We start from the raw sequence: 26391 nt of genomic DNA, 5'->3' as shown, positions 1-26391 counted from the left end.
ATCGCCTATGAACTTTTCTATAGGAAAAGTCATCGCCGATGAACTTTTCTATAGGAAAAGTCATCGCCTGTGAATTTTTCTATAGGAAAAGTCATCGCCGATGAACTTTTCTATAGGAAAAGTCATCGCCTTTGAATTTTTCTATAGGAAAAGTCATCGCCGATGAACTTTTCTATAGGAAAAGTCATCGCCTATGAACTTTTCGATAGGAACAGTCATCGCCTATGAACTTTTCGATAGGAACAGTCATCGCCTATGAATTATTCAATAGGAACAGTCATCGCCTATGAATTTTTCTATAGGAAAAGTCATCGCCGATGAACTTTTCTATATGAAAAGTCATCGCCTGTGAATTTTTCTATAGGAAAAGTCATCGCCTGTGAATTTTTCTATAGGAAAAGTCATCGCTGATGAACTTTTCTATAGGAAAAGTCATCGCCTATGAACTTTTCTATAGGAACAGTCATCGCCTATGAATATTTCAATAGGAACAGTCATCGCCTATGAATTTTTCTATAGGAAAAGTCATCGCCTGTGAATTTTTCTATAGGAAAAGTCATCGCCTGTGAATTTTTCTATAGGAAAAGTCATCGCCTGTGAATTTTTCTATAGGAAAAGTCATCGCCTGTGAATTTTTCTATAGGAAAAGTCATCGCCTGTGAATTTTTCTATAGGAAAAGTCATCGCCTGTGAATTTTTCTATAGGAAAAGTCATCGCCGATGAACTTTTCTATAGGAAAAGTCATCGCCGATGAACTTTTCTATAGGAAAAGTCATCGCCGATGAACTTTTCTATAGGAAAAGTCATCGCCGATGAACTTTTCTATAGGAAAAGTCATCGCCGATGAACTTTTCTATAAGAAAAGTCATCGCCGATGAACTTTTCTATAGGAAAAGTCATCGCCGATGAACTTTTCTATAGGAAAAGTCATCGCCGATGAACTTTTCTATAGGAAAAGTCATCGCCGATGAACTTTTCTATAGGATAAGTCATCGCCGATGAACTTTTCTATAGGAAAAGTCATCGCCGATGAACTTTTCTATAGGAAAAGTCATCGCCGATGAACTTTTCTATAGGAAAAGTCATCGCCGATGAACTTTTCTATAGGAAAAGTCATCGCCGATGAACTTTTCTATAGGAAAAGTCATCGCCGATGAACTTTTCTATAGGAAAAGTCATCGCCGATGAACTTTTCTATAGGTAAAGTCATCGCCGATGAACTTTTCTATAGGAAAAGTCATCGCCCATGAACTTTTCAATAGGTAAAGTCATCGCCGATGTACTTTTCTATAGGAAAAGTCAGCGCCGATGAACTTTTCTATAGGAAAAGTCATCGCCGATGAACTTTTCTATAGGAAAAGTCTTTGCCGATGAACTTTTCTACAGGAAAAGTCATCGCCCATGAACTTTTCTATAGGAAAAGTCATCGCCCATGAACTATAGGAAAAGTCTTTGCCGATGAACTTTTCTACAGGAAAAGTCATCGCCCATGAACTTTTCTATAGGAAAAGTCATCGCCCATGAACTTTTCAATAGGTAAAGTCATCGCCGATGTACTTTTCTATAGGAAAAGTCAGCGCCGATGAACTTTTCTATAGGAAAAGTCATCGCCGATGAACTTTTCTATAGGAAAAGTCTTCGCCGATGAACTTTTCTACAGGAAAAGTCATCGCCCATGAACTTTTCTACAGGAAAAGAGAAGTTATCGCCGATGAACTTTTCTATAGGAAAAGTTTATCAGCGATGAGTTTTTCTATATGGAAAAGTTCCTTTACCTATATGGAAAATCATCGCCGATGAACTTTTCCATATAGGAAAAGTCAACGCCGATGAACTTTTCCATATAGGAAAAGTCATCGCCGATGAACTTTTCCATATAGGAAAAGTCATCGCCGATGAACTTTTCCATATAGGAAAAGTCATCGCCGATGAACTTTTCCGTATAGGAAAAGTCATCGCCGATGAACTTTTCCATATAGGAAAAGTCATCGCCGATGAACTTTTCCATATAGGAAAAGTCATCGCCGATGAACTTTTCCATATAGGAAAAGTCATCGCCGATGAACATTTCCATATAGGAAAAGTCATCGCCGATGAACATTTCCATATAGGAAAAGTCATCGCCGATGAACATTTCCATATAGGAAAAGTCATCGCCGATGAACATTTCCATATAGGAAAAGTCATCGCCGATGAACATTTCCATATAGGAAAAGTCATCGCCGATGAACATTTCCATATAGGAAAAGTCATCGCCGATGAACTTTTCCATATAGGAAAAGTCATCGCCGATGAACTTTTCTATATAAAAAAGTCATCGCCGATGAACTTTTCTATAGATAATGTCATCGCCGATGAACTTTTCTATAGGTAAAGTCATCGCCGATGAACTTTTCTATAGGTAAAGTCATCGCCGATGAACTTTTCTATAGGTAAAGTCATCGCCGATGAACTTTTCTATAGGTAAAGTCATCTCCGATGACCATTTTTTCTATGGAAAAAAGTCATCTCCGATGACCATTTTTTCTATGGAAAAAAAGTCATCTCCGATGACCATTTTTTCTATGGAAAAAAAGTCATCTCCGATGACCATTTTTTCTATGGAAAAAAAGTCATCTCCGCTGAACTTTTTTTCTATGAAAAAAAGTCATCTCCGCTGAACTTTTTTTCTATGAAAAAAAGTCATCTCCGCTGACCTTTTTTGCTAAGGAAAAAAGTCAGCTCCGATGGCCTTTTTTCTATGGAAAAAAGTCAGCTCCTATGACCTTTTTTTCTGTGGAAAAAAGTTATCTCCGATGACCTTTTTTCTATGGAAAAAAAGTCATCTCTGATGACGTTTTTCTATGGAAAAATTAATCTCCATTGGCGTTTACTATGGAAATGTCAGCTCCGATGACATTTTGCTGTAGAAAAAGCCATCTTTTATGACAAGTTTCTATATAAAAAGTCATCACCGATAACCGTTTCCTATAGAAAATGTCCGATGACAGTTTTTCTATGGAAAAAGTCATCTCCGATGACTCGCATTTAAATTGTTGTTTAAAGGTTTTTTCCATTTCGTTGAACGTCCTCTAATGATATCGGCCTTGTACTTTCCAACTACCTTTGCAGGTCCGTAAATTGCATATTCATTGCAAGGAACCTGAGCATACCAGGTGCAGATTCGCACATCATTTCCAGTAAAACGTTTGCTGTGGTCGTCATCATGAGAAGGCGTTCATTAGTGTTTATCTTTGTAAATTTTTTAAGGTGCTCTTGGACACTAATATGTCCATGCCAGTGCATAGTTTCAAAGAAGAGTTGTTTCTCCATCCATGAACTTCAATCGGCAAAATGAAATTCAATCAATGTTCGCACAAAATTACAACAACATCCACATTGGATATACTTCCCTACAACAACAAAAATCATTACTCCTTCTTATTGAGGTTGTTGATTATGCTGGGATGCTGTTTGCACTCACACACACACATTCACTCATGCATCCACTAGGGCTCTGAGGGCATTTGCAATGATGCTCTACTCTACTTTTGGGCTGATTCTGTTGCAGTGTAATTTCAAAAACACTGAAGATGAAAACAAAAAAACAAAAAATTTCAATGTTGCCGACAACAATTCGAATACATTTGCCACAAACAACAACGGAGGCGATGTATCAATTGAAATGCTCGTCGGTGGCTATGAATACCCAAATACTTTTCTTCTGGGCGAGTGTAGATGAATGTCTGCGGCGGTGTGTGGTGTGGCGGTGATGCCCTAACTGCCGAGCCCTTGTTGTTTTTATATTCCTAACTGTATGTGTGTGTGTGTTTGTGTCTGTGGGTTACTGTGACAAATGAAAACCATGTCCATCCGTTAGCTTGCCATTCTCCTCAGTGTGGTTATATTACAAATACGAAACGATACGATTTCATATCGTAAGCATGTTTTCGTGGTTGTGTTTTTATTGGTTTGCGTGCTTTACTGATGGCTATACGAGTTGGTGTTGTTGTTGTTGCCGCTGTTGTTGCATTTAGGAGGTTTGTATCGATGTGTCGAGCTACGACGACACACATCTCCAATGCAGTGCAAATTGCAATTGCTTCCATTTCTCACCATACAATTTTCACCAGCCATTGTTTGGTTTATAGTTTTGACTCTTTATATTGTTGTTGTTGTTTCGCCTTCTCTTCAATTTTCTTCTTCTTTTTGTTCATGTTTCCTCTTTTCGGTATGGTAGTCGTAAACTACAAGCAGCATATGAAGCCAGCACACGTTTTAAAGCACTGACAACAATTGAATGCAGAATATTTGGTAGGCAAGTAAGCGTGTGGCAGCACACAGGCACAGTGGGTGAAAAGATCATTAAGATCATCTTTGATGTCGGCTCTAAACACGACTATTAGGTCGTCCACAACGATGACTTTAAAGTCGTGTATAGAGACGACTTTGATGTCGTCTACAAAGACGACTTTAAGGTAATCTATAAAGACTAAAGAAGATTTTGGGGTCTTCCATAAAAATTAGTTTAAAGTTGTCCCCAAAAGCGACCTTAAAGTCGTCATAAATGACGACTTTGAAGTCGTCTATAAAGACGAATTTAAAGTCGCCTATAAAGACGACTTTGAGGTCGTCTATAAAGACGACTTTGAGGTCGTCTATAAAGACGACTTTGAGGTCGTCTATAAAGACGACTTTGAGGTTGTCTATAAAGACGACTGTGAGGTCATCTATAAAGACGACTGTGAGGTCGACTATAAAGACGACTGTGAGGTCGTCTATAAAAACGACTTTGAGGCCGTCTATAAAGACGACTTTGAGGTCGTCTATAAAGACGACTTTGAGGTCGTCTATAAAGACGACTTTGAGGTCGTCTATAAAGACGACTTTGAGGTCGTCTATAAAGACGACTTTGAGGTCGTCTATAAAGACGACTTTGAGGTCGTCTATAAAGACGACTTTGAGGTCGTCTATAAAGACGACTTTGAGGTCGTCTATAAAGACGACTTTGAGGTCGTCTATAAAGACGACTTTGAGGTCGTCTATAAAGACGACTTTGAGGTCGTCTATAAAGACGACTTTGAGATCGTCTATAAAGACGACTTTGATGTCGTCTATAAAGATGACTTTGATGTCGTCTATAAAGACGACTTTGAGGTCGTCTATAAAGACGACTTTGAGGTCGTCTATAAAGACGACTTTGAGGGCGCCTATAAAGACGACTTTGAGTTCGCCTATAAAGACGACTTTGAGGTCGTCTATAAAGACGACTTTGAGGTCGTCTATAAAGACGACTTTGAGGTCGTCTATAAAGACGACTTTGAGGTCGTCTATAAAGACGACTTTGAGGTCGTCTATAAAGACGACTTTGAGGTCGTCTATAAAGACGACTTTGAGGTCGTCTATAAAGACGACTTTTAGGTCGTCTATAAAGACGACTTTGAGGTCGTCTATTAAGACGACTTTGAGGTCGTCTATAAAGACGACTTTGGAGTCGTCTATAAAGACGACTTTGGAGTCGTCTATAAAGACGACTTTGGAGTCGTCTATAAAGACGAATTTGGAGTCGTCTATAAAGACGACTTTGGAGTCGTCTATAAAGACGACTTTGGAGTCGTCTATAAAGACGACTTTGGAGTCGTCTATAAAGACGACTTTGAGGTCGTCTGTAAGACGACTTTGAGTTCGCCTATAAAGACGACTTTGAAATCGTCTATAAAGACGACTTTGAGTTCGCCTATAAAGACGACTTTGAAATCGTCTATAAAGACGACTTTGAGGTCGTCTATAAAGACGACTTTGAGGTCGTCTATAAAGACGACTTTGAGGTCGTCTATAAAGACGACTTTGAGATCGTCTATAAAGACGACTTTGAGGGCGCCTAAAAAGACGACTTTGAGGGCGCCTATAAAGACGACTTTGAGGGCGCCTATAAATACGACTTTGAGATCGTCTATAAAGACGACTTTGAGGTCGTCTATAAAGACGACTTTGAGGTCGTCTATAAGGACGACTTTGAGGTCGTCTATAAAGACGACTTTGAGGGCGCCTATAAAGACGACTTTGAGGTCGTCTATAAAGACGACTTTGAGGTCGTCTATAAAGACGACTTTGAGGTCGTCTATAAAGACGACTTTGAGGCCGTTTATAAAGACGACTTTGAGGCCGTTTATAAAGACGACTTTGAGGTCGTCTATAAAGACGACTTTGAGGTCGTCTATAAAGACGACTTTGAGGTCGTCTATAAAGACGACTTTGAGGGCGCCTATAAAGACGACTTTGAGTTCGCCTATAAAGACGACTTTGAGGTCGTCTATAAAGACGACTTTGAGGCCGTCTATAAAGACGACTTTGAGGTCGTCTATAAAGACGACTTTGAGGTCGTCTATAAAGACGACTTTGAGGTCGTCTATAAAGACGACTTTGAGGTCGTCTATAAAGACGACTTTGAGGTCGTCTATAAAGACGACTTTGAGGTCGTCTATATAGACGACTTTGAGGTCGTCTATAAAGACGACTTTGAGGTCGTCTATAAAGACGACTTTGAGGTCGTCTATAAAGACGACTTTGAGGTCGCCTATAAAGACGACTTTGAGGTCGTCTATAAAGACGACTTTGAGGTCGTCTATAAAGACGACTTTGAGGTCGTCTATAAAGACGACTTTGAGGTCGTCTATAAAGACGACTTTGAGGTCGTCTATAAAGACGACTTTGAGGTCGTCTATAAAGACGACTTTGAGGTCGTCTATAAAGACGACTTTGAGATCGTCTATAAAGACGACTTTGAGATCGTCTATAAAGACGACTTTGAGGTCGTCTATAAAGACGACTTTGAGGTCGTCTATAAAGACGACTTTGAGGTCGTCTATAAAGACGACTTTGAGGTCGTCTATAAAGACGACTTTGAGGTCGTCTATAAAGACGACTTTGAGGTCGTCTATAAAGACGACTTTGAGTTCGCCTATAAAGACGACTTTGAGGTCGTCTATAAAGACGACTTTGAGGTCGTCTATAAAGACGACTTTGAGGTCGTCTATAAAGACGACTTTGAGGGCGCCTATAAAGACGACTTTGAGTTCGCCTATAAAGACGACTTTGAGTTCGCCTATAAAGACGACTTTGAGGTCGCCTATAAAGACGACTTTGAGGTCGTCTATAAAGACGACTTTGAGGGCGCCTATAAAGACGACTTTGAGTTCGCCTATAAAGACGACTTTGAGGTCGTCTATAAAGACGACTTTGAGGTCGTCTATAAAGACGACTTTGAGGGCGCCTATAAAGACGACTTTGAGGTCGTCTATAAAGACGACTTTGAGATCGTCTATAAAGACGACTTTGAGGGCGCCTAAAAAGACGACTTTGAGGGCGCCTATAAAGACGACTTTGAGGGCGCCTATAAATACGACTTTGAGATCGTCTATAAAGACGACTTTGAGGTCGTCTATAAGGACGACTTTGAGGTCGTCTATAAAGACGACTTTGAGGGCGCCTATAAAGACGACTTTGAGGTCGCCTAAAAAAACGACTTTGAGGGCGCCTATAAAGACGACTTTGAGGGCGCCTATAAAGACGACTTTGAGTTCGCATATAAAGACGACTTTGAGGTCGTCTATAAATACGACTTTGAGGCCGTTTATAAAGACGACTATGAGGCCGTCTATAAAGACGACTTTGAGGTCGTCTATAAAGACGACATTGAGGTCGTCTATAAAGTCGACATTGAGGTCGTCTATAAAGACGACATTGAGGTCGTCTATAAAGACGACATTGAGGTCGTCTATAAAGACGACATTGAGGTCGTCTATAAAGTCGACATTGAGGTCGTCTATAAAGACGACATTGAGGTCGTCTATAAAGACGACATTGAGGTCGTCTAAAAAGACGACATTGAGGTCGTCTATAAAGTCGACATTGAGGTCGTCTATAAAGACGACATTGAGGTCGTCTATACAGACGACATTGAGGTCGTATATAAAGACGACATTGAGGTCGTCTATAAAGACGACTTTGAGGTCGTCTATAAAGACGACTTTGAGGTCGTCTATAAAGAAGACTTTGAGGTCGTCTATAAAGACCACCTTGAGGCCGTCTATAAAGACGACTTTGAGGTCGTCTATAAAAACGACTTTGAGGTCTCCAAAAATACGACTTTGAGGTCGTCTCTAAAGACACTTTGAGGTCGTCTATAAAGACGACTTTGAGGTCATCTATAAAGAAGACTTTAAGGTCGTCTATAAAAACGACTTTGAGGTCGCCTATAAAAACGACTTTGAGGTCGCCTATAAAGACGACTTTGAAGTCGTCTGTAAAGACGACTTTGAGGTCGTCTATAAAGACGACTTTGAGTTCGTCTGTAAAGACGACTTTGAGGTCGTCTATAAAGACGACTTTGAGATCGCCTGTAAAGACGACTTTGAGGTCGCCTATAAAGACGACTTTGAGATCGCCTATAAAGTCGACTGTAAGGTCGTCTATAAAGACGACTTTAAGGTCGTCTATTAAGACGAATTTAAGGTCGTCTATTAAGACGACTTTAAGGTCGTCTATTATAACGACTTTAAAGTGGTCTATTAAGACGATATTAAAGCCGTCTATAAAGACGACATTAAGGTCCTCTATAAAGACAACATTAAGGTCCTCTATAAAGACGACATTAAGGTCGTCTATAAAGGCGACTTTAAGGTCTATTAAGACGACTTTAAGGCCGTCTATAGAGACGATATTAACTTTGTCTATTAAGACGAATTTAAGGTAGTCTATAAAGACGATTCTAAAGTCGTTTATTAAGACGACTGTAAAGTCGTTTATTAAGACGACTTTAAGGTCGTCTATTAAGACGACTTTAAGGTCGTCTATTTAGACGACTTTATGGTCGTCTTTTCAGACGACTTTAAGGTCGTCTATTCAGACGACTTTAAGGTCATGTTAGGTTGTCTATTAAGACAACTTTGAGGTGTTCCATAAAGACGACTTTTATGTCGCCTATATAGACGAATCCTGCCCCACTGTTTCACTTGTCTATATAAATATTGTCAATTTCTATAGTGTTGAAAGCTTTAATGAAAGTATTTCTGTTGTGTTCTCTATCTGTGTGGGTGTCTGTGTGTGTGTTTGTTACTGTAATGCGTGCAGGCGTGCGTATATTCTCCATGATGAGGCGGCAAATATTGGGAGGTGGTGATTTGTTTGTTCGTTCGTTGCCTAGTAGGATGGATGGTTAAATGCTGCTGTTGTTATTGTTATTAAATATGTATGTGCATGTGTTTTGTAAGCTCGTTTGTGATGTGTTTTATTTTTGTTGTTTTTTTTTATATCTTAACAGGAATACTATTTCTGCTCTGATAACTTTTTGCATTTGTTGTCATTCATTGCATTCATTGAAGTGGTTGGTGATGCTGCTGGTACAGATGCTGCTGCCGCTTCTGCTGCTCCGGTTGCCAATGTTTCAGAGAACTTTCAAACGGATGACATAGTCGTCTGGTTGGAAAATCTCTTGTCATTGTGCAGAAATTTGCACACACACACAAACATATACGTAGTCACTGGCAACAAAATCGGGTATAAAATCATAAACCAACAACAGCAACAACAACACCAAAAGGAAAATAATTCAAAAAACAAAATATATGCAAAGGCATTGTATTCCTGTTGCAGTGCTTATCTTTTGTATATATGTGAAAAAAAACTCAATATTGTAATGTTGCATACACACACATACAAACATATTCTGTTTTTGCATATGTGTATAGACTGACACATATACACACTTATTGACATATAGTTTATAGTTTGTATAATTTCTTGGCTTGAGTTGAAATCCTTGTAGTTTTAGTAGGTTTGCTTTTTTCATTTGATTGTATCTCCTTAAGCTTTGCGTAGTTTTTTCTTCTTTTTCTTCTTCTACTTACCATTGTTGCTAACTATGCCGAATATAGGCACACATAGAGGCAAACATCTATATATCGAACACCACAAAACAAGAAAACAAAGACCTTAAATCCTAACGTTTTAGTTTGAAAACAGAATAAAAATCTCTTCTACTTTCTCTTCTAGTTTCTAAAACCAAAAACCATAACACACACACAACCAAATGAATCAAAGGAAAACACAAAAAACCACAACAATCTCTTGTTGTTTAGCTTTTGATATCTTCATTTATGTTTGTCAGTTTTTAATAGTCCTCCTGAGTTATACGATGTTGTGTAGAGTGCTCCATAGAGGCTGTGAGTTGGATTTGTGACAGCTAGACTCCGCAAGAGTTGTTTTTTTTTGCAGTAGTCGCAACAATTTCTTACCTGTCCAAAGTGTGGCGAATAAGTGGTCAATGCTGCCTCATAACGCTTTTAAATAGGTCAATATCATTATTTGAGATTTTTGGGATTTTTATTGTCCTGTCAGTATAGGGTGACGTAGTTGATGGAAGATACCAAGGAACGGTCCTGACCGGCTTTAACATGGCAAAGCCCAGGATTTATCTTGGTCCCTCTTTCATCTCAAGTGTACACTGACCTCCCCGTAGTGTCTCGTGGGGAACTGCCTTGAACACCCGTTAAGGTAGTAAGCTAACATGTGCAGCGCGTTCACCCATAAAAACGTTAAAAACTTGGGTTTGGGCGTCGAGTTAGTAACCTCCCCTAGAAAAAACAGCCTACTATGAAAAAACAAAAGAAAAGAAAAACAAATCCCTCTAAAATTGACGAACCCCGCAAACGTTTTAAGGACCATGATCTGCGAATCTGCACATGGAATGTTCGCACTCTTTATAGAGAAGGTGCAGTCTTCGCATTGGCAGACGTACTTGAAAAGTACAAGACCGATATTACTGCCATACAGGAAAAACGATGGATTGGGAAAGGCGTCACCTAAAGGTTTCGCACTGTATTATAGCTGCCATGACACAAAGCATGAGTTTGGTTGCGGATTAGTAGTTAGTCGGAGGTTAAAACATCTGGTCTCCTGCTCCACCCCAGTGAATGAAAGTCCCGCTGCAATTCGATTAAAAGCAAAATTCTTCAACATCAACATTATTTGCGGTCATGCTCCCACTGAAGACAAGGACGAAAAGACCAAAGATATATTTTACGAGCGCTTAGAAGAAACTTATGACCGCTGCCCTTCCCATGACATTACAATTATTCTACGCGATTTTAAGGCCAACATTGGGAAGGAGAATACCTTTGGCCAAACAGTCGGGAAATTCAGTCTCCACAGTGAAACATCTGACAATGGTATGAGGCTGATAGACTTTGCAGCTGCAAACAAACATGGTAGTTAGAAGTACCAGATTTAAGTATCTCGATATTCATAATGGAACCTGGCTGTCGCCAGATCAAAGAGCAAGAAATCAAATTGATCACGTTGTGATAGATGGAAGACATTCATCCAGCGTGTTGGATGTACGATCGTTCCAAGGCGCAAACATTGATTCGGACCACTACCTTGTTGCAGCAAAGGTACGTACCCGTCTAAACGTTGCAAATAAAGCACGAACAGACACAACGCGGAAGTTGGACATCGATAGGCTGCAAACACAACAGATAGCCACAGCATATTCCACTCAACTAGCCCAATTGCTTAACGCGAGCACTCCTTGTCCCGATAACATAACAACACAATGGCAACATATTGCCCACTCCATGCAAACAGCTGCAAAATCCATACTTGGATACCAGAGACCTCCACCAAGGAATCCGTGGTATGATTAGGAGTGTCGTGCTGCCACCGAAGAGAAAAATGCGGCATATAGGGCTACTTTACAATCCGTAGCAACGCGTAGCGCACGAGAGAGATATCGGGAGAAAAGGAGAGAAGAGAAACGTCTTTTCCGCAAGAAAAAGAGAGAAATGGAAAAGCGGGAGTGTGAAAAAATCGAGATGTACAGGAGCCAGAATGAAAGTGCGAAGTGCGAAAGTGGGTCTTGCGGTAAACGGCGAAAAGACCAAATTGATGGTGTCGACGCGCAAAGCGTCCATAGAGCTCGGACCAACCGTGGAAGTTGGTACCTATAATTTTGAGGTAGTTAAAGACTTCGTCTACCTCGGCACTGCCATAAACACAACAAACAACATCAGTCGTGAAATAAGAAGAAGAATTGTATTGGCCAACAGATGCTACTATGGTCTAAGTAAGCAATTTAAAAACAAAGCCACATCTCGTCAAACAAAAATAACACTATACAAAACGCTGATACTACCCGTGCTAATGTATGGCTCCGAAGCATGGGTACTTGCGCAAGCAGATAAGGCAGTGCTTGGTGTGTTTGAGAGGAAAATTCTTCGAAAGATCTACGGGCCGATTTGCGTTGACGGTGAATATCGACGTCGTATGAACCACGAGCTATATCAACTATACAAAGACATGAATATAGTTAAACGTATCGAGATGCAACGGTAGCGTTGGCTAGGTCATATCATGAGAATGAGCGATGATGAACCCGCTAAAAAGGCGTATGAATACATGCCACATGGCGGTGCACGCAGAATCGGCAGGCCTAAGCTTCGATGGAGCATACAAGTGGATGAAGAATTGAAAAGGCGCGGTATTCCAAAAAGTCAAGCGAAAAACAGAGAGGAATGGAGATCTTTTTTTAGTTCGGTCTATGGAACAAATGTTCTGTAATGGGCCAACTAAGTAAGTAAGTAAGCAACGCGTAGAGCACGAGAGAGGTATCGGGAGAAAAGGAGAGCGGAGAAACGTCTTTTCCACAGGAAAAAGAGAGAGATGGAAAAGCGGCAGTGTGAAAAAATCGTGATGTTCAGGAACCAGAATGAAGTCCGAAAATTCTACCAAAGGGTCGAGCATCAAACTGATGGCTTTGGTACAGGAACATCCTCCTGTAGAGACCAGCAAGGTAATTTGGTAACTGATACAAATAGTGTGCTAAGGATATGGAAAGAACATTTTTCCAAACTGTTGGTATCCAATAGTAGCGAAGTCGACGAAGATACCACAGATCCGATCCCAGAAGATGGTATTGAATGAATACAATCCGGCCAAGATGAGGTAAAGACAGCAATAAACCGGCTGAAGAATAATATGGCAGCAGGAGTTGATGGCCTACCAACCGAGCTGTTTAAAACCGGACGCGACACGCTGATAAGGTGTATGCATCAGCTAGTTAGCTCTATCTGGCAGGAAGAACGCGTACCCGACGATTGGAACCTGAACATCCTGTGTTCCGTCCATAAGAATGGAGATAAGTCGTTATGCTCCAACTATAGGAGCATAAGTCTTCTCCCTATCGCCTACAAGATAGTGTCAGGGATATTGTGCGAACGACTAAAGCCCATGGTCAACGAAATAATTGGACCATACCAATGCGGCTTTAGACCTGGTAAGTCCACCATTAACCAGATATTTACCCTGCGGCAAATCCTGGAGAAGACCCAAGAGATGCAGATCGACACCTAGCACCTTTTGTCGATTCTAAAGCAGCCTTCGACAGCCCGCTACGTTTAAAGGTATTCCAAGCCATGTCTCAATTTGGTATCCCCCCAAAGCTCATTCGGCTTTGTAAAATGACTCTAACTGACACAAGATCTTCAGTTAAAATAGGAAAGAACCTCTCCGAAGAGTTTTGTACTAAAAGAGGTTTCAGGCAAGGAGACAGCTTTCGTGTGATCTTTTCAACACCCTGCTAGAAAATGTTATAAGAGAGGCAAACGTCAAAAGGTAAACGGCAAGAAGACCAAGCTGATGGTGTCGACGCGCAATGCGTCCATTGAGATCGGACCAACGGTTGAAGTTGTGAAATAAAAAGAAGAATTATATTGGCCAACAGATGCTACTTTGGCTTAAGTAAGCACTTTAAAAACAAAGCCACAACTCGCTTTACAAAACACTGATACTACCCATGCTAATGTGTGGTTCCGAAGCCTGGGTACTTGCGCAAGCAGATAAGGCAGTGCTTGGCGTGTTTGAGAGAAGAATTCTTCGAAAGATCTCCGGACCAATCAGCGTTGGCGGTGAATATCGACATCGTATGAACCACGAGCTGTATCTGATATGCAACGACATCGATATAGTCAAACGTATCGAGATGCAGCGATTGCGTTGGCTAGGCCATACATATAATAAGAATGAGCGATGATGAACCCGATAAAAAGGAGTATAAATTCGAGCCACATGGCGGTGCACGCAGAATTAGCAGGCCAAAGAATAGATGGCGCAAACAAGTGGGTGAAGAGATGACAAGGCGCGGTATTCCAAAAAGCGAAGCACGAAAAAGAGAAAATTGGAGATCTTTTCTTAGATTGGTCTATGGAACAAATGTTCTGTAATGGGCCAGCTAAGTAAGTAGTCAGTGTAATCGATGGTTTTGAAAAAATATTCTTCCAATAAATTTATAAATTAACTGCCTGATCACAGCTTTGCTACTACCGGAGGATGTGGATACATTCAAGCTATCAGTTTGATATTCCTTTCGTGTTAAAATTGTGGCACTTCATTCTTATACCTGTACATCTAAATTTTGTATACCCTCAGCATTTATGCTAACGAGGTAAAATGTGTCTCATCGAAATAATGGTTTTAGACCCCAAGTGTGTTTGGACGAAATCCGTTTCAGACAACCTGAGGTGATTTAGCAATGTCCGTCCGTTTCTCTGTCTGGCTAGCTGGATCACAGGATAACCGATTCGGTCCAAAATTTGGCTTACATAATATTTTGTCCAAACGTAGTTTAAGTTCGAAGATGGGTTATATCGGTCCACTATATCGGGTGCCTCCCCCACAAGAGTTCAAAAATGTTCGGAAAATTTGTGCGCACTATAACTCTTGAAGGGACTAACCGACTTTGTCCATACTTTGCACATCGTGACATTTCTACCAGACTTAGATGAGGTTAAAATATGGACTCAATCGGTCCACTTCTTCGGGTAACTCCCACACAAAATTTCGGTAACGTTCAGTTTAGGACTTGCTGTCGAATCGCTTTGATTTTTGTTGTAACAACTTGTATTCACTGCCCCCCGTACGACGGTACAAGTTTCATCAGAGGCAAGTCTATGCTTTCTGAAAGCTGCAAAGAAAAATCCCTATGACACCGTGTGTAGTGGTTGGAGCGCAAGATAACTCTCGGACGGATTTGCCGATTCAGTCCAAAATTTGGCTTCGCAATATTTTATCCAAACTTAATTTAAGTTTGATGATAAGCCATATCGGTCCACTCCTTCAGGTACAAAAGTTCAAATATGGTCGGAAAAATTATGCGCACGATAACTCTTGATGGGAGTAATCGATTTGGTCCATACTTTACTTACTTAGCTGGCCCATTACAGAACATTTGTTCCATAGACCGAACTAAGGAAAGATCTCCAATTCTCTCTGTTTCGTGCTTCGCTTTTTGGAATACCGCGCCTTGTCATCTCTTCATCCACTTGTTTGCGCCATCTATTCTTTGGCCTGCCAATTCTGCGTGCACCGCCATGTGGCTCGAATTTATATATCTATTTAGCGGGTTCATCATCTCTTTAACTATATTGATGTCGTTGTATAGCAGATACAGCTCGTGGTTCATACGAAGTCGATATTCACCGTCAACGCAGATCGGTCCGTAGATCTTTAGAAGAATTTTTCTCTCAAACACGCCAAGCACTGCCTTATCTGCTTGCGCAAGTACCAAGGCTTCGGAACCATACATCAGCACGGGTAGTATCAGTGTTTTGTAAAGCGTTATTTTTGTTTGACGAGTTGTGGCTTTGTTTTTAAAGTGCTTACTTAAGCCAATTGATTTTTTTATTTCACAACTGATGTCGTTTGTTGTGTTTACGGGGGTGCCGAGGTAGACGAAGTCTTTTACTACCTCAAAATCATAGGAACCAACTTCAACAGTTGGTCAGATCTCAATGGACGCATTGCGCATCGACACCATCAGCTTGGTCTTCCCGCTGTTTACCGTCAGACCCACTTTAGCAGATTCTCCTTCGACCTTCATAAAGTTATCGGTTACTTCTTTTACTGATCGTCCCATGATGTCTATATCATCAGCAGAAGCATGTAACATGTGGCTATTGGGTGTAGATTGTGCCACTCCTTTTGAAGTTTGCCTCTCGTATAACCTTTTCTAGCAGGATGTTGAAAAGATCACACGAAAGGCTGTCTCCTTGCCTGAAACCTCTTTTGGTAAAAAACTCTTCGGAGAGGTTCTTTCCTATTTTAACTGAAGATCTTGTGTCAGTTAGAGTCATTTTACAAAGCCGAATGAGCTTTGCGGGGATACCAAATTCAGACAGGGCTTGGAATAGCTTTGAACGTAGCGGGCTGTCGAAGGCTGATTTATAATTGATAAAAAGGTGGTAGGTGTCTATCTGCATCTCTTGGGTCTTTTCCAGGATTTGCCGCAGGGTAAATATCTGGTCAATGGTGGATTTGCCAGGTCTAAAGCAGCATTGTTATGGGCCAATTATATCGTTGACCATAGGCTTTAGTCGTTCGGGACACAGGATGCTAAGGTTCCAATCGTCGGGTATGCGTTCTTCCTGCCAGATGGAGGTAACTAACTGATGCATACACTTTATCAGCGTGTCGCCTCCGGTTTTAAACAGCTCGGCTGGTAGGCCATCAGCTCCTGCTGCCTTATTATTCTTCAGCCGGTTTATTGCTGTCTTTACCTCATCTCGGCCGGGTGGTATACATTCAATACCATCTTCTGGGATTGGATCTGTGGTACCTTCGTCGACTTCGGTACTATTGGATACCAACAGTTTGGAAAAATGTTCTTTCCATATCCTTAGCACACTATCTGTATCAGTTACCAGATTACCTTGCTGGTCTCTAGGATGTGCCAGTTCCAAAGCCATCAGTTTGATGTTTCACTCTATGGTAGAATTTTCGGACTTTATTCTGTATCCTGTACATCTCGATTTGTTCACACTCCCGCTTTTCCATTTCTTTCTTTTTCTTGCGGAAAAGACGTTTATCTTCTCTCCTTTTCTCCCGATATCTCTCTCGTGCGCTACGCGTTGCTACTGATTGTAAGGTAGCTCTAAATGCCGCATTTTTCTCTTCGGTAGCAGCACGACACTCCTGGTCATACCATGAATTCCTTTGTGGAGGTCTCTGGTATCCAAGTATGGATTTTGCGGTTGTTTGCATGGAGTGGGCAATATTTTGCCATTGTGTTGTTATGTTATCGGGACAAGGAGTGCTCTCATTTAGCAATTGGGCTAGTTGAGTGGAATATGCTGTGGCTATCTGTTGTGTTTGCAGCCTATCGATTTCCAACTTCCGCGTCGTGTCTGTTCGTGCTTTATTTGCAACGTTTAGACGGGTACGTACCTGTGCTGCAACAAGGTAGTGGTCCGAATCAATGTTTGCGCCTCGGAACGATCGTACATCCAACACGCTCGATGAATGTCTTCCATCTATCACAACATGATCAATTTGATTACTTGTTCTTTGATCTGGAGACAGCCAGGTGCCCTTTTGAATATCGAGATGATTAAATCAGGTACTGCTAACTACCATGTTTTTTTGCAGCTGCAAAGTCTATCAGCCTCATATCATTGTCAGATGTTTCACTGTGGAGACTGAATTTCCCGACTGTTGGGCCAAAGATATTTTCCTTTCCAATTTTGGCATTAAAATCGCCTAGAGTGATTTTAATGTCATGGGCAGGCCAACGGTCATATGTTTCTTCTAAGGGCTCGTAAAATATATCTTTGGTCTGTTCGTCCTTTTCTTCAGTGGGAGCATAAGCGCAAATAAAGCTGATGTTGAAGAATTTTGCTTTTATTCGAATTGCAGCAAGTCTTTCATTCACTAGGGTGAAGCTGGATACCAGATGTTTTTGTCTCCGAATAACTTCGAATCCGCAACCAAACTCATGCTTTACGTCATGGCAGCTATAATACAGTGCGTCACCTTTAGGTGTTGTTGTGACGCCTTTCCCAATCCATCGTATTTCCTGTATGGCAGTAATATCGGCCTTGTACTTTCAAGTACGTCTGCCAATGCGAAGACTGCACCTTCTCTATAAAGAGTGCGAACATTCGAGGTGCAGATTCGCAGATCATGGTACTTAACACGTTTGCGGGGTTCGTCAACTTTAGAGGGGTTTGTTTTTCTTTTCTTTCGTTTTTTCATAGTAGGCTGTTTTTTTTTCTAGTGGAGGGTTACTAACCAGACGACCAAACCCAAGTTTTTAATGTTCTTATGGGTGAACGCGCGGCACATGTTAGCTCACTACCTTTAAAGGGTGTTAAAGGCAGTTCCCCAGGTGACACCACGGGGAGGTCAGTGTCCACTTGAGATGAAAGAGGGACCAAGATAAATCCTGGCCTTTGCAATGTTAAAACCGGTCAGGACCGTTCCTTGGTATCTTCCATCCCCTACGTCACCCAACTGAAATGACTAATGGACGCGATATATATCGATAAGAAATGACTGCCAAAATAAGATCCACTTCCACTATGTCGATCAATTACTTCAACTACCTCCTCTGCAACACTTTTGTGCATTAATCCTATTCCACATTTTTGTCGGCAAGGTCAAGTGTCCTAAAAGGTCCACAAAATACTGTTTTAGTCCGTATTCGATCTGTCCGTAGATCAACGTTTTAATTCACATAGGCTGAGGGTATATCTCTGACGACTGATGCTTTTTTACTAGTTTTTTTTTCAAAAGTCTCATTCTAATCTTTAGCTGTAGTTGGCAATATTGATTATCAGTATTTCTTGTGTATAAATTTGATTTGTTTTATTTGTTCGATGTAAAAGATTTTTTAATAATTTGTCTTTTATATATATATTTTTTCATTTCAGGTGAGTAAAATCTTATTTTGGGATTAATAACTACTTTCTTTGTAAGTATAAAAAACATAAGAATAATACGAGAACGTTGTATGGGAGTAACCGATTTGGTCACGCCTGGAGATATAGGTTCACTCCTGCGGCTACATCACAAAATGTAAAATAAAATTTTATTAAATGAAGTTTAAGGGCTGTTATAAACGATAACTTATCGATAACTTTTCAAATCTAAAGCTGGGTACACATTGTCAGTTTTGAATGACAGCTTTGTTGTTGCTTGTCATACATCATACCACAGCAAAATGTTTTGTGGTTGCTGGACGGTTGGACAGTAATCGATAATTGCGAAATATCGACATTCAAAACTGACAATGTGTACTGCTCTTAATATTTCTTCCAAACACAGACCAAGTTCCAAGAAGGTCTATATCGAACAACTCCTTCGTATACCTCCTTCACAAAAGTTCACACTTTTCGCAGTTTAAAAATCGTTTGAAATTCGAGGATCGTTTTGAAATTTTCTCTGAAGAGAATTACAACGCTATAATATTTTCGTGGTCATGTCCATGCTGACCAATTAAAATGGCTGATGGGCACTATAGCTATCGATAGCAGTTGTTGATGTTGTTGTAGCAACGAAAAGATGTTCGATCGTGCATTTCAGTTATCAGGCTCTGGTTCCTTTGTGTCCAGACTCCAAAATTCTGGTCTTTTGCGTCCATAAAAAATCAGGAGACAGGTGAGTGGGGTAAGCTCGACAGCTAAACAAATGCAGTGTGTCGTGAGGTCCCAATCCACATGCCGAGCACGGGTATGGAGGCATCAATTCGAGCTCACTACGAATTGAGGCGGCTGCATCGTCCGGATCTTAACCACAATGACCTTCGCCCCTAAAAAGGCAAAAACTTAAAAATAAAACATTCAGCTGAGCCCGGCTGGGATTCGAACCTGGCTCGTCGCCAACTAACAGACAATGTTGCTGACGTCTTAGCGTTCTAAACCACAATCCACTTAAAAAATCTTTCGATGTGAAAGACATATATACAGTCTACGATGGAAAAAGCCATCTACTGTAATATGAATGCAACATTGAAAAAATTGATTTCTGGAATAGAAGGGGGACAAATGAGTCGTCTTTGGAAATAAAAAGCTTCAATTTGAACTTCACAAATGCAAAATTGCAATCTTGGATGTATAAACAGGAGCTCCAAATGGCGAAAATTGTCTAGCAACAACAACAACATCTAATATGCCTGATGATGTTAGCCTAACCAGCTAACGAAACGATCGTCGCATAGTGGTTGATGTGTGTGTGTAGGACTTCGCTAGATATCAATTTTTCAATGTAATCTCCTTAGGTCATAAAAAGCTCGATTAATTAAATTAATAAAACCATTCGTGTTTGCCTTGGTAGCTAGCGTTCTTTTGCTGCGGTGGAAGGAGGGTGGTCTCCAAGTACGGCATTCACACTGTATCCCTGTACTGTCTGCGCAACCATATCTGTGTGAACGTTATCCAAGCCTGCCTGATAGGCTCGTTAATCTAGAGGTTATCTTTTATACCTTTGGACCTTTCTCTCTAGATAATGAAGATCTCTGTTGACGTACCTGGTTGGGGGAAGCCTGTCCATTAAATCGTAGGTACTGCATCGACAACATCTTGTTGTGCTGATGCACGAGTAAAACCTTCGCCTTCCCATGAAGGTGCTCCACTGGTGTCATGAGGAGGCACCCTATTGCAGTCCTCAGGGCGGCATTCTGGTAGGTTTGAATCTTCTTCCACTGCGTAGCGCTAACATTTGCATACCACGCTGGCGCCGCGAGGCTTACCACAGACGGTTACAACAAGGTTTCTTTGCCAGCACCCCAAGTGCTGCCGGCCAGCGACTTGAGGGCCTTGTTGCTACTGCTGATCTTATTGCAAATAGCTGTGGCTTGCGCGGACGACTTAAACGTGCTATCGAACGTTACACCCAATATTTTGGGATAGTTTGTGGTCGGAATCAGTACACCATCGACCAATATGTGCAGTGGGAGCCTCATTTCTGCCGCCAACGTGGTGAACAGTGTGGCAGTGGATTTAGCGGTGGATATTTTCATATTCCTGGTATGGAAGAACGGCACTAGGTCAGCTATGTAGACATTTAAGCTATCAAATATGTCATCGGCGATAGGACCCGATGCCAAGATCGTACAATCATCAGCATACATTACGATCTCTTTGTCGTCTGGAGCAGTGCCGACCAAAAAGAGGGAAGTCAAAAATGTGAATGTATTCAAAACATTGGCAATTTATTACAGAGTGTTAGTAAGTTTGTATGTACGCAAGCTACAACAAAACAAAAAAAAAATCAAAACATTTGCTCTCACTTGCACGCTCTTTCTTTACGTTCTGGTCGTGTGTGTCTGAATTCCCGAAAATCTTCGTAACCCGCGACAAATGTCTGTTCGGCACGGGTCTGGAGGGTGTGGAATTTCAGAGAGTTAGAGGTTAAACAGTTCGGAGATATGAACCCTCCTTGCGGACTCCCAGTTTCACTCTACGGGGTTTGGACTTCTTGTCTCTGAATTCCACAAACGACTGGCGTCCGCATATATAGTTGATCACCCAACGTTTCTAACTCGGCTGGAGAGTAGTCGTTTATATATCCTCGAACAGTTTGGCTTGGTTGAAAGTATCGAAGGCTTTCGATGATAGGTCAAGAGTCACCATAACTGTTCGGTCGCACGACCTGTTCTGTTTCAGTCCTCCACTGATATGTGTGGATATGGCGTCTAATGTTGTTGTTGTACTATGCATTTTCCGAAATCCATGCCGATGGTGGGCAACTGGAAAACATCTTCTTATCGTGGGCAGTAGTGCCTTTACGATCTTTGCTACTGTCGATTCCCCCTCTGTTGGCATCCTTGCCAGGCTTCAGTAGCGGCACCACCCTGCCAACTTTTCAGGCTTCTGGTACAATATGGGTGACAAACGATAGGTTGAGAGCACTTGTTAAATACTCACCTCCAGGTTCATCCAGCTGCTTAAGCATTACCATCGATATTCGGTGTGGGTCCAACGCTTTAGATGATTTCGCGTTTCGGATGGCATCTGCAACATCGCTTATCGTAAATTGTGGTGGTACCTTCTCGGCTGGGAGGGCTCTTCTTATACGGCGTAGCAGACTCCTCTCCGCCCTATCACTCTCGGGGTGCTCTATGAACTGCCGGTTAAAATAACACGCACACCTCTCTGGATCAGTTACTGTCACGCCGTTGAAAGTAACAGCCGTATTGTCATCCTCTTTTTCCGGACTCGATAGTGATGTAACCGTTTCCGACAATTTAATTAATCCTGTACCAACGTTGCATTGCTTCAGATGTTTTTTCAGGGTTCGTACAATGAAGCATATCACACTCAATTGCTAGTCCCATCGGCCATGCTGGAAAATTTGGTCTAGTAGCGAGCTGCTACTGCAGTGATGATGTCCTGGAAAGTTTTCTCAGATATCCGAGGATCTGAGGGAATAGGCATCTCTTTGAAGAGGTGATTGGTAAAATCTCTGAACACTAGCCAAGCAGGTTTACCATGGTTTAGGAAAGTACGGCGTGCAGAGGTTTTGAAAACGGGTGGTCTATTTACGGAGACGATAATAGGAAGGTGGTCCGACTCATCGAAATAATGGTTTTAGACCAAACATACTTGGGGTTTGGACGAAATGTGTTTCAGACAATGTCCGTCCGTCTGCCTGTCTGTCTGTCTGGCTGAAGCGCACGACAACTCTCGAACGGATCAACCGATTCGGTCCAAAGTTTGGTTTTCGTAATATTTTGTCCAAACTTAGTTTAAGTTCGAAGATGGGTTATATCTGTCCACTCCTTCCGGCACCTCCCCCACAAAAGTTCGGAAATGTGCGATGAATTTGTGCGCATGATAACTCTTGAAGGAAGTAACCGATTTGGTACATACTTTGCACATCGTGAAATTTCTACCAGACTTAAATGAGGTTCCAATATAGACTTAATCGGTCTACTCCTTCGGGAACCTTCCACACAAAATTTCGGAAAAGTTCAGTTTAGGACCTGTTCTCGAATCGCTTTGACTTTAGTTGTAGCAACCTGTATTTACCGCCCCTCATACGACGGTATACGTTTCATCAGGGGCAAGGCTATACTTCCTGAGAAAATAACCTGAAAGGTACAAAAAACCCCTATGACACCGTGTGTAGTGGTAGAAGCGCACGATAACTCTAGAACGGATCTGCCGATTTGGTCCAAAATGTGGCTTTCGTAATATTTTGTGCAAACTTAATTTAAGTTTGAAGATGAGCCATATCGGTCCACTCTTTCAGGTACCTTCCCCACAAAAGTTCAAAAATAATAAATCTTCCAGATATAGATCAGGTTCGAATATGGACTATATTTGTCCACTCCTTCAGGTACCTCCAACACAAAATTTTGGATGAATTCACTTTAAGACCTGTTCTTGAATCACTTTGATTTTTGTTGAAGCAGCTTGCGTTCGCCGCCTCAATTACGGCAGTAAAAGTGTTTTCAGGGGCAAGTTCACACTTTTTGATAAAACAGCCCGAAAGTAGCAAAAAAACCCCTGTGGCACCATATGTAGTGGCTGGAGAGCTAGAACCGAATACTGCGTTCGTCCATACTTTGGATATTGTAATATTTCTTCGAATATTAAATGAAAATTAGATGAAAGGGGCTGCTTATAGGTCCACTCCTCCCGGTACCTCCCCCACAAAAGTTCGAAAATATTCGCTAAAATGGTACGCGCGATTTCTAATAGACGTAACAACCGATTTGATCCAAACTTTGGATCTCTAAATATTGTCGAAACTTAGTTTATGTTCAAATTTGGGGCCTATCTGTCCAATCCAACATTTTTGTGTGGGTCGAGGATTCTTTGGACATTTTACCGAAGGTTTTCCTAGTGGCTCTGTTTACAGCGATAGTATGTTTTTCGTAGGCTACTATGATAAAAAGCCCTATCTATCGATATCCCCGCCCAAAATTTTAAAAAATGTTCAATCCACACAGGCTGAGGGTATATTATCTCTGTCGTGTATATTATCTTTTGTCGTTTGTAATTTTTTCATTGAAAGAAGTATGTGAGTTCCTTGAATTTAAGATACCTGCGCTGCCTTCTGGGACATTTGAATTTGTTCGTATTGTTTGCATCCATAACTAAAGTGTGTTCCTACAGTCGACTTGATCCCATTATTTCTTCTGGATTGGCTGACTCTCTCTCTTTAAGTGGTTGCAAAATGTTGTATTTCTGTTTGTAACTGTTTTCTGCATTTAATATATGTACATATGTATGTACATACATACATATGTATGAGTTTAGTTTCTTTCTGTTTTAAATTTTCATTTTTGTTGAGAGTTTTGCTTTCATTTGATATGCATTTCAAAAAAAAAAAAAAAAAAAAAAAAAAACACTGAAAAAGCTTATACTAGAAAATCTGTTTCGAATTGCTTCGTTGAATAGAAATAGAAAAGTTACAGTTAAAGCTATGGTTAATTCCATGTGTAGCAAAAAAAGTAGCTTTATAGTAAACTTATTATTGTTGTTACAATTTCTTCTTTAGCTCCTTATAAATCAAAAAAACATAGTCTTTATGTACAATAAACACACACACACAAATAAATGAAAATATGGTTATGTGCAAAAATACATATGCATTTATATTTCACATTGACGTTCTTTGGTTGTTTTTGTATTTAATCCCACGAAAATATACAATTTTTGTTTTCATCCATTTAAATTTTATGCTGCACATGGGGTTTCACACGCCACTAACGCATATCCCATGGTTTTGTGTTAAACCTCCCGCTGAACATTCAACAGACATCCATCCTACATACAGCATGTGGAATATATCAGCAGCACCCAAAATAAAAGTATCAAGAAATAAAAAATAAATAAAATAAAAAAATACAATCACAAACAAAACAACGAATATAAAAACAAAAACTAAAACAGCATTCCTTTACAAAATATGAATAGTTTTTAGTTTTCCTTTCGCAATAACTTGAATGGTGGTGCGGACCCCAACAAAAATCACACCATTGCCACACAAATATGAAATAGAAAAATGTATTAAAAAAAGAACAACCAACCAGAGGAATTCTTCTTAAACAAAAATCCATAAATAATAAATACACACACACACGAACACTCGGTTACACATACATCTCCGCATGAAGAAATATCACATATGCTGGGCTGGGCCTGCCCTAGAAACCTTTTTCTCGGGTTTTTGCTTCTAATTTTTTTGTTTCGTCCCACAAAAATATTTAAACATATTGAAATTTTCCTTTCGTTGTATAGTTTTTTCCGTTTGGGTCTATGAATCGAAACTTTTTATTCAATTTTAATAACCTTGCATTTTATTTAGGGGGTTTTTGTTTGTTTTTAAATAATTTTTGTTTGTATTCGCAACATATGGGACCAATAAACATTTTTGCCGAACTATGAACTATGATTAAGGCAAAGTCTTCATTCATCACACACCTGCACTATTGGAAATCGTTGACAGGATTGAAATTAAAAAAGAAAAAACTATTTGACTATTTTTTCATATAAAATGACATGGGTATAAACATGGTAGGCAAGGATAAAGGCTTCAACAAATTAGTTTTATTAAAAAAAAAATCAAAATGGAAATTTAAGTTGTTGAGTGGAATAAAAAGTTGGTATGTATTTAAAAAGTACTTAGGTTATTATGATTTTATAAACACGGCGGATATAGTCCACGGTAATCTTTAATGGATACATAAAGAGTTTTTCATTACTTCTCGATGGTGTTGCAAGGAATTACAACAAAAACAAGGGAATGTCATTAAATATTTAATATATAATACATAATAAATAATATATAATATATAAAATTTAATATTTAATATTTAATATTTAATATTTAATATTTAATATTTAATATTTAATATTTAATATTTAATATTTAATATTTAATATTTAATATTTAATATTTAATATTTAATATTTAATATTTAATATTTAATATTTAATATTTAATATTTAATATTTAATATTTAATATTTAATATTTAATATTTAATATTTAATATTTAATATTTAATATTTAATATTTAATATTTAATATTTAATATTTAATATTTAATATTTAATATTTAATATTTAATATTTAATATTTAATATTTAATATTTAATATTTAATATTTAATATTTAATATTTAATATTTAATATTTAATATTTAATATTTAATATTTAATATTTAATATTTAATATTTAATATTTAATATTTAATATTTAATATTTAATATTTAATATTTAATATTTAATATTTAATATTTAATATTTAATATTTAATATTTAATATTTAATATTTAATATTTAATATTTAATATTTAATATTTAATATTTAATATTTAATATTTAATATTTAATATTTAATATTTAATATTTAATATTTAATATTTAATATTTAATATTTAATATTTAATATTTAATATTTAATATTTAATATTTAATATTTAATATTTAATATTTAATATTTAATATTTAATATTTAATATTTAATATTTAATATTTAATATTTAATATTTAATATTTAATATTTAATATTTAATATTTAATATTTAATATTTAATATTTAATATTTAATATTTAATATTTAATATT

At 39.2% G+C, this 26391-nt stretch overlaps 2 protein-coding genes across 3 annotated transcripts in view; one reads left to right on the top strand and one right to left on the bottom strand.

The window, feature by feature from the left end:
• TppII (Tripeptidyl-peptidase II) overlaps positions 1-26391 on the top strand; it is a 342814-nt gene that overhangs the window by 167630 nt on the left and 148793 nt on the right. The window lies entirely within an intron of this gene.
• On the bottom strand, positions 26-3595 carry LOC141406112 (uncharacterized). Its single transcript, XM_073991192.1, has 2 exons — positions 2875-3595; positions 26-2774 (listed from the first exon to the last, which is right to left on the bottom strand). Exon 2 carries the CDS (start codon positions 2271-2273, stop codon positions 1773-1775), a length of 501 nt encoding a protein of 166 aa, XP_073847293.1. The 5' UTR covers positions 2274-2774; positions 2875-3595; the 3' UTR covers positions 26-1772.

The sequence above is a fragment of the Musca autumnalis genome, unplaced genomic scaffold (genome assembly GCF_047663935.1).
Source record: "Musca autumnalis isolate F117 unplaced genomic scaffold, ASM4766393v1 scaffold_5, whole genome shotgun sequence".
NCBI lineage: Eukaryota > Metazoa > Arthropoda > Insecta > Diptera > Muscidae > Musca > Musca autumnalis.
This window is presented reverse-complemented; position numbering and strand designations above follow the sequence as displayed.

Coding starts and splice junctions, on each gene's coding strand:
- LOC141406112 (XM_073991192.1), bottom strand. CDS start 2,273: ATGGAAAAGTTCATCGGCGATGACTTTTCCTATATGGAAATGTTCATC.